This window comes from Sinohyriopsis cumingii, chromosome 9 (assembly GCF_028554795.1).
Source record: "Sinohyriopsis cumingii isolate HCF-2022 chromosome 9, ASM2855479v2, whole genome shotgun sequence".
Lineage (NCBI taxonomy): Eukaryota > Metazoa > Mollusca > Bivalvia > Unionida > Unionidae > Sinohyriopsis > Sinohyriopsis cumingii.
The window spans coordinates 121,437,350-121,452,047 of record NC_142969.1 but is presented as its reverse complement, the minus strand read 5'-3'; the positions used below and the strand labels follow the sequence as shown (position 1 = coordinate 121,452,047).

General features: G+C 33.8%; 1 protein-coding gene across 1 annotated transcript in view; it reads right to left on the bottom strand.

Annotated features, from left to right (window-relative positions):
* Positions 1 to 10,180: 10,180 nt before the first annotated feature.
* Positions 10,181 to 14,698, bottom strand: part of LOC149792624 (uncharacterized) — a 65,274-nt gene continuing 60,756 nt past the window's right edge. Inside the window, exon 6 of the mRNA XM_089971257.1 lies at positions 10,181 to 10,958. Within this exon, the coding sequence (XP_089827383.1) occupies positions 10,915 to 10,958 (44 nt within the window). The 3' untranslated portion in view covers positions 10,181 to 10,914. The remainder of the gene's footprint in view (positions 10,959 to 14,698) is intronic.

Genomic DNA, 14,698 nt, shown 5'->3' with positions numbered 1-14,698 from the left:
GTAAACACAAGCTAATGCCTGTTACTGAGCGTGTTTGTTATTCTCAATTATGATGATAATGTATATGTATTTTTGTCTGTATGTGAGTACCCCAACCCTTTTCTCATTTTTTTCGCTGTTGAAGCAGGCCTGTGTGTATGTTCTGATAATATGGAGACAATAGTCAAGTTATAGGTAAATAGGAAAGTTAGGCTTTTTTTTAAGGAAATCGTATGCCTCGTCTTTTGCATTATATCCTATTTGGTCAGTATATGAGTGGGTGTTGATCATGCCAGTGTGTTGGATAGTACATGCTGGGTTAATATATAGCATACGAGTGGGTGTGATCACTCCAAACTGCGTAGTGGATAGTAAATGTGGATACTTGGATATTAATGTGGAGGTAATGGATAGTAAATGACAAGGTAATGGTCATTCCAAATGGTGTGATGGAAAGTAAATCTGGGGTGGTGGGTAGTAAATCTGGGTGGATGGGGGGTAATGGAGAGTACATGCTTGGGTGTTTATCGCTACCACGCTGGATAATTATTGTAGTTTTGAAACCAAATCTCTCCCCCCCCCCCCGCCAAATTGTTTGGATTTCAGTGATGGCGTTTTTGTTGTCACATTTAATATGTTGTTGTTGTAGCTGTTGTTGTAGGGTTTAACGCCATTTTTCAGCACACGATAGGCTATACATGGTGGCCAGATTAATGGTCCAGGAAGAACCCGGGAAACCCCCGGAAAGAACCACCGACCCACAAGAAGCTACTGGCAAGCTTTCTCACATACCCACATTAGCTGAATCCAAGACTCGAACCCACGCAGACAGATGAGATGGCAGTGATCCGTAACGGACAGCGCTTTAGACCACTCGGCCACTCAGGGCCCCCATTTAATATGCTTTCGTGAGATGGAGTTTCTGCACTAAACATTGCTACAGTGCTCGATTTTAAAAGCAGCTTTATGGGAAGGGCGAAATGCATATTCATATTCTTTGAACTTCATTCCAACCACTGAAATTCCAGTTTCCATGCATCATTAAATTTGATGTGATATTTCAGTTGCTTAAATTTTGGCGTTTTTAAATTGGGCGAGAACACACACTCAGACAATACGATCCTGACAAACTTTAAACACCAAAACCAAACTGTTTTATGCCACTGGAATTCTTTAGTAATCCAACCATAATCAAGTAACAACTTCTGATCACACACAGCATAGACTCTAATCCATCTCAACAACTTCTGATCACACACAGTATAGACTCTAATCCATCTCAACAACTTTAAGCACACAAGCAGAACATACCCTGCAGAAAGAATCAAAGTAATATTAACTGTATTATGGTGATTGAACTCTTTAGTAATCCAACCATAATCAGTTAATGTCTTTAATCATTTTTGAATTACTTCTGATCACAAATAGTATAATCTAGCACAAACCATGTTGAAAAACTTCAAGCACTGATGCCAACTCTGCTAACAGTCAAAGGATTACTATTTGCTTCAAATTCCGAATTTGTAATTCCCAAAAAATAATCCAAACAAATGATTTCACTCAAATTATACTGAAACACAACACTAAATAATCTGCAGACTGACTTTAAAACATGAACATAGAAAATAGAAACGAACTGTCTACTTTATCCATATATACATCTTTTGGCTCTACATTACAATATTTTCCCACTTGACTTATGTTGCTACACCTCCCATGTGACATTTCACAATCCATCCCCACCTTGCAAAACAACCCACCTGACCTAATCATCCAATGAGAAATTACCCTGAACTTGTAAATAGGTTCTTTATTAAGACCCAGTTTAGAACTTGTCAACAATCTATTTATAGCTCAATCTAGCTGTGAACCAAAAGTCAAAGACACAATATAGATATGCATAACAATATGAAAAAAGTTGAAAAAATAACAATAATTTCTTATAATACTTTTGCAATCACAGATTTCAGTAAATAAGAGAAGACTTCCCTCATCTAGAGAGCTTTTTTGTTGTTGTTGTTATGGAGTTTAACGCCATTTTTCAGCACACAATAGGCTTTGCATGGCGGCCAGTATTAATGGTGGAGGAAGAACCCGGGAAAACCCCGGGAAGAACCACCGACCCACGAGAAGCTACTGGCAAGCTTTCTCACATACCCACATTAACCGAATCTGAGACTCGAACCCACACAGACAGAGGTGAGATGGCAGTGATCCGTAACGGAAAGTGCTGTAGACCACTCAGCCACTTGGGGCCCCCATCTAGAGAGCAAAATCCTCCTTGCTGTGTAGTTCTCGTGTACGAGTCCCATATTGTTAAATTTCCGGTAGACCCCATATAGTTCCATCTGGCAAGTGCCATAGGTTTAACATTAACTAATGTTAATTTCCCTTAAGTTCCATGGTTTCCTTTATAAGTTAAACCTATGGCATGATCTTAATTCTCCTGAAGTCCTATGTATTAACACATGGCATAAAGTTAATTTAAACCCCATAAATTCCCATTATGCCCATTCAGTACCATACATTAAAGTTATTAAAATCTTTAATCCTGTCCAAATTACTTTTGCAAACATATAGTACAGACTCTAATCCATCTTGACATCTTTAAGCACAGAAGCAGAACCAACCCTGTGCAGAGAATCCAAGTAATGCTGTTTTATGCTGGTTGAGTTGATGCAATCCCATTTGATATTTCCATGGGTTTAACATCAGCTAAAGTTAATTCTCCATATGCCCCATATTGTCCACCAATACTAGACTGTGCAATTAATCTTTGATTCAGCAGTCCCAGGTTTATAACTTTGTGTGCCTTTCGTGTATAATTCCTTGCCTCCATAAATTCTCTATTTGTTTCTGTTGTATCATGGTAGATTAACCTTGTGACGCTTATGAGATCTTGGAATTGTTTGTGAATTTAGTCAATAGAAACTTTAGCATTTACCTACAACAAAATAAATAATTTATTCCTTCACACTGCATGTTTTATTTATCTTGCTATCAGTACTGATGCTGCTGATTTCCATGTTATCACTGCTAAATATAATTTCTAAATCTGCATCTTTTTTAAAATACTGGAACATATCATTCTTATGTTTGAAATCATTAAATTAATACTTGTATAGTCTTGAAGAATAAACTTAAACAAATAGCTTTAACACACTTCTATCCTATCCAACTTCGTAAACAAATAGGCATTCTCTCTAATGGCTGATTTCATGCTGACAGGTCGATATTATGTGTCAATAGGGTTACATATGCATGCAATAGTACACATTTTGACAAGTCAATAGTATGTGTCAATAGGGTTTCATATGCACGTAACAGTACACATTTTGACAGGTCAAGAGTATGTGTCAATAGGGTTACATATGCATGTAACAGTACACATTTTGACAGGTCAATAGGATGTGTCAATAGGGTTTCATATGCATGTAACACAGTACACAGTTTGACAGGTCAATAGTATGTGTCAATAGGGTTTCATATGCACATAACAGTACACATTTTGACACGTCAATAGTATGTGTCAATAGGGTTTTAAATGCATGTAACAGTACACATTTTGACAGGTCACTAGTATGTGTCAATAGGGTTTCATATGCATGTAACAGTACACATTTTGACAGGTCGATAGCATGTGTCAATAGGGTTACATATGCCTGTAACAGTACACATTCTGACAGGTCCAAAACAAATGTTTAAGCAAATCCAAGTGTCAATGCCATCAATATTCAAGAAAATTATATTTTGCAGTACTTTTATTTTTAATTCATGGTGACTCAGCATTATATGTTCTCCAACCAAATGTGTTACAAACCTAATGAAAGTGTTTGCCTTGACTGTTTGAGTTTTAGGTTCTCATCTTTTTTGGCACAGGCTTAAGTTACAGTTTTAAAAAAATACCTTTCCTTCTCTCGGTATGCATGATATAAACAAATTCTCCAAATCAGGATACATTTATTAATTATTGTCTACATTAACATCACAAGTTTAATAATAAGAGTGTACACAACATCACAAATTTAATAATCAAGTATTTAACATTATAAGTTTAATAACAAGGGTGTATATCACATCAAAAGTTTAATAACAAGAGTGTGCATTAATATGACAAGTTTATTAATAACAGTGTACAGTAACAGCATGAGGATCTTGAAACATATGTCACTATTTATCTACAGCAACTCTGTGATAAAGTATTTTTTATAAATAGGCATACACATCCAACACAGTTTAGTTTACTAAATTTGGTAGTGACACAAACTAGAGTACAAAATTTAGTAGGAACAACATTTAGTGGACTAAATTTGGTAGTGACAACAAGTTAGAGTACAAAATTTTGTAGGAACACAATTTAGTGTACTAAATTTGGTAGTGACACAACCTAGAGTACAAAATTTAGTAGGAACATTAGTGGACTAAATTTGGTAGTGACACAACTTAGCACAAAATTTTGTAGGAACAAAAAAGTGACACAACATAAGAACAAAATTTAGTAGGAGCTGAACTTAGCGTAATTTGGTTGTGACAGAGACAAGGTACAAAATTTAGTAGTAACACAATTTAGTGTACTAAATTTGGTAGAGAACTATCTAATAAACAAACAGTAGTTCTATGACAATTACCTTGAAAGAATACTTTTTAAAAAAACTTGAAAGAAGAGCTGCCTACAGTCAATGTAAAACAGATCACACTGTATCATGAGAAATTTTAATTAGTAAAGAGGTTAGACTCAACATAACTAAGATAACAAAATCTTTATCAAATTTTTTTCAACATAAATTTATAGTTCTAGGTTCACAGTAAAATAAGTTCATTCCAAGAAAAATACATGTGTAAAAATACATGCAGTATATAATGCATAAAGAAAATACATGAGGCATATTAACAACTTGTAAAACAGAAACTATACTGAGCATAAAATATCGCAAGACTAGAAAACGTTCACATCAAGAGAACAAGAGTATTTTGTACAACAAATTCCCACAAAAATCACTGTGGTAAAAACTTTGATCTTTAGAACTGGTAACACATTTGGTCAGATGCCTAAAATGACAATTAAGTATAGGTAGTTTTCAATTAAACTCAAAGTAGACTAAGCTGTTGATGACATACACTAATATATTTTAAGTCTGATAAAGTTCTGATCTGAAATATGACTGCTAGAGAGACAACAAGCTTAAACAAACAAGAAAGATCACCACATTAAAATGCATGGATATGACTAACCATCAAAGTTATCCCCCAAAAATGCACCTTTAAAAATACATTCAGTATATCTTGCACAAGAAAATATATGCAAACTAACGGCATGTAAAACAGAAACTACACAGATCATAAAATGTCACAAGACTAGAAAAAGTTCATATCAAGAAAAAAAGAGTAGTTTATAAAAGTTATTTCCACTGAAACCATTACGATTAAAGATTGTTCGATATCAGGTAAAGTCAAAATGTAACTACATATACAGGTATTCAACATTATATAGTTTTTTATATAACATGATAACTCTTAATTATATACATGAGAAAAAATGGCATGGTTAAATCTGAATCTGAATTATTGGTCAATGTACAAATATGTACTAAAACCCATGACTAAAATACTCAAAATGCTTCTAAGATCAAGTGACCCTTAGTTGACCTGATATGGCTCATCTGGCTAGTATAGAACTCGTTAAGTACAGATATTACACATATGACTTGTATAGAACTTTGTTAAGTACAGATATTACACCTCTGACATGTATAAAACTCGTTAAGTATAGATATTACACATCTGACTCGTATAAAACTTGTCAAGTACAGATATTACACATATGACTCATATAGAACTTGTTAAGTACAGATATTACACATCCGACTCATATAGAACTTGTTAAGTACAGATATTACACATCTGACTCATATAAAACTTGTTAAGTACAGATATTACACCTCTGACATGTATAAAACTCGTTAAGTATAGATATTACACATCTGACTCGTATAAAACTTGTCAAGTACAGATATTACACATCTGACTCGTATAAAACTCGTTAAGTACAGACATTACACATCTGACTCGTACAAAACTTGTTAAGTACAGATATTACACATAATCATAAGCATATGCATTAGATTTGTTCAAAATTTGAAAGACAGAAAACAAGTTCTGACAGCTGATCAGGTGACAGATGGCTTTATTAATCTGTGCGAATGTTGCTCATAATCAAACACATCTGAAATCGTGATGATGTAGGCCTTCAGCTTCCAGCTCGATAGCAAAATGCCAAAAACCTCATTACTATGTTTCATTGACATGAAGATGATATGAGCCTAAATAAAATGTTTTGGCAAAATCTGATCTTAGCTATGATTGGTAATAAATTCAGTCTGATGCCCAAAAGGACTATTAGAACACAATGTTCTCACTCAACTCGAACTGGACTAAGCTCTTGATGTTGTTGTTGTTGTCGTTGTAGGGTTTAACGCCATTTTCAGCACATGATAGGCTATACATGGCGGCCAGTATTAATGGTGGAGGAAGAACCAGGGAAATCCCCGGAAAGAACCACCGACCCACGAGAATCTACTGGGAAGCTTTCTCACATACCCACATTGGCCGAACCCGAGACTCGAACCCACGCAGACAGAGGTGAGATGGCAGTGATCCGTAACAGAAAGCGCTTTAGACCACTCAGCAAGCTCTTGATGAGATACACTCATATATTTAAAATCTGATCAAATTCTGATCTGAGTTTGAAAACAAGTGCAATCAGATGAAAAATCAGCAAATGTGCAGATATTACACACAATCATGATAATTTATGATGACTGAGAACAAATGCAAACAATCAGATCCAAATAATCTCACAGATGTGTGTAATTCTCGATTACTAAGAAGTTGGACTGATATGTTGATGATAAGACTATTAAAAAATGTTGCCAAATCTGATCTGAATTTTGATCTTTAGAACTGGTAACAAATTTGGTCAGATGACCAAAAGGACTATCAAGTATACACACTTTTCAATTAAACTCAAACTGGACTAAGCTTTTGTTGGGATATGCTCAAGTCTGATAAATTTCCTATCTGAAATATGACAGCTAGAGTGACAACAAACTCAATCAAACAAATGAAAAGATAAGCATATCAAAATGCAATGATGTGACTAATCATCAAAGTTTAAAAAATATCATGCTGACAGAAGCATATTTTCCAAGTTGGATCAATTTTCTTTTGTTTGGAAGACAGCTTCCAAAGTGCCAACAGGCTCATGATGCATAATCACCTCCTTAATGTGTGTCACTGTTTCATTATAGCACTCATCTGTCAGATGTTGTTGACATAACTTTGTAGACCAAGTGGCATTAAAATCTGATCTGAAATGTGATCTCCAGAATGGTAACAAACTAAGCAAATCGACTTAACCGAGATCTAGATGATGAAAGTACATTATCAAGCTTTATCTAGATTTGTTAAAAATGAAGTCTTTACAAGTAAAAAAACTCAGAACTAGACACTAACTCACAGTTTCATAAACTTTCAAATTAAGAAATATACTAACAAAGACTTTTTTTAAAAATCAGAACAATCACTCAGTAAGAACTTACTTCCATCAACTGCAGCATTAGTTGACACAGAGGACAGCCTTAGAAACCTAAAACCCAATCTCAGTTTCAGTCCTCACATCTATCTACTATCAATTAATTCAACCTCTTCTTTTCAATTGTTTTACTGATAGAGTAAATAGCAGTTTTTACAAGCACCCAGCATGCATAGCACAGGAAATTTTAAATATATAGAATTGCTGTCATAATAAAGACTAAGATGCTGGATCACCTCGTTAGTGTGTATAGATGTTGTTCTTCACAAACTTGTCTGAGATCTTGCCGTTAAAAAACTAACCTGAAATCTTGCTCTTAACAAACTTGTATGAGATCTTGTTCTTAACAAACTATCTGAAATTTTGTTCTTGACAAATTCGTCTGAAATCTTGCTCTTAACAAACTTGTCTGAGGTCTTGCCTTTAACAAACTAGGCTGAGATCTTGCTCTTAACAAATTTATCTGAGGTCCTAAAGATATATGCATAAGTGCCACATGAACATGTTAAAAAACAATTGTCATTCATAACTGCTCTCTTTGTCCTGGGGGCTTAATGATAAAAATGTCTATTAAATACATTACTTCTCATATTATTTTTATTATTGTTTTATTACTATTATTATTCTTTGATTAGGTGAGCAAAAAGGATTTTCTTCATGTATAAAAATAATCACTGGAGTAAAAGAAAATACAATTATAGAGCACATGTATTACATCCTACATCTGCCTACTCTTGTGCATCTGTAAGAAATGAACCAAGTATGAATGTTATCAGATATAATATAAATCTAACAATGTAAGAAACTGAGACTTGTAAATATTTTCTACAGCAGTAGAGATCACATTTTAATTGATAAGGTGAATATATATATATATATATATATATATATATATATATATATATATATATATATATATATATATATATACACACACACACACACATATATACATACATGTGTGTGTATATATATATATATATATATATATATATATATATATATATATATATTCAGATCTGGTTTTAAATCTGTCATACACTTTCATTATGACCATTAGATACATTATAGCAGAAATTGTCATAAGCAATAATTTTAATTGCTTTGTTTTTCTTGGGGTCTTATTAATGAGAGAAATTTCCACTAACCAACTAAGTTATCTCTTGTCAAATATGGTTTCTGTTTTTTATTATTATTATTATTAATATTATTATTATTATTATTATTATTATTACTGCAACTCCTACTTGTTCAGGCTAAATATGGAGTTCAATAAATACACCTGCGAACACATTTCCTGCAACCAGCAGTGATGCCCTTGTTTTATACAAGTGTATTTATGCTTATTTATATTGGAAAAAAATTCACTGTGTGCCCCACTTAGTTCCAATCAATGCAGATTCTGTCCATGTAAATGCTTGAGCAGTGCACCACTGCCACACAAAATGTGAGATTAAGGATACTGGCCAAGAACTATTCACAACAATCTTTAGGTCATACTACTGTACTGCTTAATTTTAAAAAAATGCTCAACGAACAGCAACTTTCAAAACAAGCTTACTCTAATATTTATTTAAAATAATCATATTTATTCACTCTAAAAATTCACAGATACCTTGAAGTAAAGAATGTTAATATTTACCAAGACTACGAAGCTATACCAATACAGGATGTGTTCATGTTCTTCAGTGGAATGCTACAACAGTGAGGTAGAGAGAGAGAGAGAGAGACAGAGACAGAGAGACAGAGAGAGAGAGAAAAACTTGAACTTATGTGTATTTCAAATTACCACTATTTCACATGGATTATTTAGATGGCAAAGTGGGTGCATTACAAACTTCTCAAAACAATCCCACCTAAATGTAATGTCAATTCAAGTTTCTGATCATCAACAATATTGGGCCATTTTGACAACTTTGCAGAAAGCACTTAATTCCAAAAGTCATGCCCAATAGCAGTAGCTTTTAAAACATGAACAAATACACATCACCCTTCAAACTTGTAAGTGTATTAATATCTTATTTAACAGTGCTCAAAGACATTTTTTTAGACACAGGCCCAGGGCTGGTGATTTAAAAAAAAAATCTAGTTATGACTTGTAAGATTGTAAGATTTAATACAATGGGATAATCTTCTGTAATTGATTTTGTAGGACATATTATGTAGACAGAAAGATGGTTTATGGATTTTTAGTTTCTCTGCAAAAGATGTTAAAATGACCCTTTTCTAAAACAAATTATAATTGCCATTTGCATTCAGTAAGATAGCATTTTTTGAAGTTCATGGCAATTACCCCGATTGATTATACACACAAAATAGTTACTACATAAAAATACAAAAATGAATTTGGACAAAATTTAATATTACACTTAAGCTGAAAAATGAAGTGAGTAAAACATGTTGTGGTTCAACATATTACAAACTAGACTAAAAATTTATAATTAAAACAAGGAACATATTTGAACAATATACTGCAAAAGGTCAAGTCGATATACATACTATACATACATACATTTCCTTATATCTACTAAAATGTCTATTTTCTTTATATATATATATATATATATATATATATATATATATATATATATATATATATATATATATATATATATATATTTATATATAAGGGAAAATTCGTCAATTTGGTTGACTTATTTCTGTATTCTGTCAATGTAATTCTCAGCTGCATTACAAAACCAACATAAAAAATTATGAAATTTTGCAATAATTTTAGGACAGAAACCATTTACAAATGTAGATTTGTAATATAATTCTTCTGATTGTGTATCATGACTTTTTTCATTCAAAATTGAAGATATCAATTTTCATTAACTCATTCATGTACAAACACAATGGACAAAGTTGTGATGGGGGGGACTGTAGAAACCTGACAGAATAGTCAAAACAGACTTCAGAGTGTAACATCATTAAACAACAGATTTCAATACATTCTGGTTTCTATTTTTCTGTATATCTGATTTAAAACATGAACTTTTTGGTATTGGTAATCTTACATTCTAATCTTGTAAAAGATGCAGTAATAACATTTTTTCCACCACTTAATCAATGTAAACTAATCAATGTCCAATGTATCCATCACTTTCAGATATAACTATGATGACAGCTAAAATCACAACTTAAACATGTTCATCACCACATGTATTCAAAAGTTTTTCAGATTAGAACTTCAGTTATCCTGCTTAAATGTGAGTTCTATTAAAGACGCTTGTAGAACAAACAAAGCCATATGATATATAACAAAATAAAAACAACGTCTAAACATCAATCTTTTCTCTTCAGATGCTGCATTTGCTTTACTGACCCCATTTAGGAATCAACCATCAAGGCCCTGGATAAGGAGGGAGTTGAGAACCCATCAGGGGAGCTGTGGATAAAAAAAAGATATATGTATATACTACTGGCATGCAGTAATTTTTAGTACATACAACAAATCATGCAGTAAGTTATAGTAAATACAAGTATGCAGTAACAGTTATACAACAAATCATGCAGTAAGTTATAGTAAATACAAGTATGCAGTAACAGTTATACAACAAATCATGCAGTAAGTTATAGTAAATACAACAAGTATGCAGTAACAGTTATACAACAAATCATGCACTAAGTTATAGTAAATACAAGTATGCAGTAACAGTTATACAACAAATCATGCAGTAAGTTATAGTAAATACAAGTATGCAGTAACAGTTATACAACAAATCATGCTCTTCGTTATGGATCACTGCAATCTCACCTCTTTCTGCATGGGTTCGAGTCTCCGATTTGGCCAATGTGGGTATGTGAAAAAGCTTGCCAGTAGCTTCTTGAGGGTTGGTGGTACTTTCCGGGTTCTTCCTCCACCATTAATACTGGCTGCCATGTATAGCCTATCGTGTGCTGAAAAATGGTGTTAAACCCTATAAAAACAAAACAAAAACAACAAATTATGGAATAACAGTTATAGTAAATAAAACAAAAAAAGGCATATTTATATTCCTGCTTTGAGAGGTGGATTCACTTTATCAATTCAGCCTTCCACACATGTCCATCTTCTCAATTCAGTGTGCAACTCTTTTTCAATATACCTATTGCCACCAAACTTAAAGTGTGAAAGCATCCTGAAATGAAGATGTATAACACACCTACATTTGGTCACTGTAGCCTCCATTATTTAATACTACTTAAAATGTGTCCATGGGCCTAATTCAGCACTAATTGCCACCAAAGTCAAAACAAGGGTGCTTCTTGGAATAAGTTTGTTTCATGACTTAAAACTGGATCACAGTGACCTTTGTTCCGCATGTGGGGGCAGGTAGGCAACTACTGCTAGAGAAAGCAGGATATTTGCCAGTGAGTTCTTGTTCCCATGTAACTCTGATCTGTATTTCTTTTCAGTTTAAGACCTAACACATAAACAATATGATGTTTCTATACAACAAAGTTTAAACTCGTTTTATATTATTATCATTAACAGACTATTTGTTAGATTATGTCTTCAAAATTGTTCAAACCAGGTAAACTGTTTGTTAGTCTTTCCACTTGCATGTGTAATTTGTCTTAAACTAGATATGCCAATTTAATACCAATAATATGAGTGATGCATGAGTAAGAGCATGGATTGACAAATGAGTAGATGGATAGATTGATGAATGAGTACATGGATGGAAGATGAATGAGTAGATGGGTGGGTTAATGATGAGTAGATGGATAGATTGATGAATTAGTAGATGGATGGAAGATGATGAGTAGTTAAATGGATGATGAATGAGTAGATGGGTGGGTTGATGATTAGATGGATGGTGTGATGAATGAGTAGTTAGATGGATGATGAATGAGTAGATGGATGGGTTAATAAATGAGTAGATGGATAGATTGATGATGAGTAGATGAATTTATTGATGACTGAGTAGACAGATGGGTTGATGAATGAGTAGATGGATGGGTTGATTGATGAATGAGTAGATGGATGGGTTGATGAATGACTAGATAGATGGGTTGATGCATGAGTAGATGTATTGGCTGATGAATGAGTAGATGGAAGGGTTGATTGATGAATGAGTAGATGGATGGGTTGATGCATTAGTAGATAGATGGGTTGATGCATGAGTAGATGTATTGGCTGATGAATGAGTAGATGGAAGGGTTGATGAATGAATAGATGGATGGATTGATGAATGGGTATATCGACAGACTGATGAATAAGTAGATGGATGGTTTGATGCATGATGGATGGGTTAAGGGAAGAGTAGATGGATGGACTGATGAATGAGTAGATGGATGGATTGATGAATAAGTAGATGGATGGAGTGATGAATGAGTAGATGGATGGGCTGAATGAGAAGATGGATGGGATAAGGAAAGAGTAGTTGGATGGATTGATGAAAGAGTTGATGGATGTGTTGATGAATAAGTACATGGATGTGTTGATGAATGGATAGATGAATGGATTGATGAATGAGTAGATGGGGAAGAATATGAATGAATATATGAATATATGAATGAGTAGATGGACAGATTGATGAATGAGTAGATGGACAGATTGATGAATGAGTAGATGGACAGATTGATGAATGAGTAGATGGACAGATTGATGAATGAGTAGATGGAAGAATAAATGAGTAGATGGAATGATGAAAGAGTAGATGGAAAGACTGATGAATGTGTAAATGAAATAATCAATGAATGAGTTGATGAATGAACATATGAATGAATTGATGAATGAGTTGAAGGACTGAATGATTAGATGGCTGGATGGATGAATCAGTACCTGGACAGATTGATGAATGAGTAGATGGAAGGATTGATGGATGGATTGACGAGTAAATGGATGAGTTGATGAATGAGTAGGTGGATGGATAAGCAAAAGTAGATGCATCGATTGATGAATGAGTAGATGGATGGATAGGTTAATAAGTAGATGAATGGATTGATGATGAGTAGATGGATGGAATGAGGCATGAGTAGATGGATGGGTTGATGCATTAGTAGATAGATGGATTGATGAATGAGTATATGGATGGACTGTTGAATGTTGTTCTTGTTAAATGTTGTTCTTGTTGTTGTTGTAGTTGGAGGGTTTAACACCATTTTTCAGCACAAGATAGGATATACATGGCGGCCAGTATATCTAGTGGAGGAAGAACCCTGGAAAACCCCAGGAAGAACCAAAGACCCATGAGAAGCTACTGGCAAGCTTTTTCATGTACCCATGTTAGCTGAGCCTGAAACTCAAGCCCATGCAGACAGAGCTGCAGTGAGATGGCAGTGATCCGTAACAATGACAACCATACACCAAAATCATTACTTTTAAACAGTCATTAATATGAAAATATGATTATGAAAATGACATAATAATGTGTGGCAATAGAGCATTAGACAATGTATCTGCATTTAGCTATAGTCTTTACACATCTGCTGATTTTGGTCTTCCATCAAAAAAGCTGAAAAAATTGGTTTAGGTCCTCTCCCAATTTGGTGTCTTGAGGGGCAGTGCCCCTGATCAGGTTGTCCAAAAATGCATTTTACACTCATAAAAACTGCTCTTGGTGCAACTTATGATAATAAAATAAACCAAAATAATCATCTGAAAAACTAATAACTCACCAAAAATGTTCAACTTGACTTCAATAATTTCACAATATCTGTTGATATGCCAGTCAAGCTCTTTTTGCGGATTTGGCAAAGATTTATTTAGCCTTCCTTTTGTCACCACTGAATTTTTTGACTCAATGTGCAATCGTTTCTTTTCATTCTCAATGAAAGCCCTTTCCCTTTCAAGCTGGTGCTTGTATTGGCAAAATGCAGTGCACATATTCTGACAGAGGGCTACATCTGTTTTCTCATGCAAGAAATCTTTCTTCTTATAGTAATTATTTTAACTTTTTCTAGAGGCCATCTGAGCTTCAAGTAGCTTCTTTTGTAGGTGCTGTTCCAAACTCTTAAAACCGTGATTACCATAATTCTGATCTTTATTGCAGAGAACACAAAATGCCAGTCCTCTAGCATTCAGTTTTCTTATAAACTGACCAACTAGATTTCTGTCAACTTTTCGTTCCAGCCATTCTTATTTCCATACATTTTTTAAACCTTTATCTAAACTTTTCATGTCATGGTCTCTCAACAACT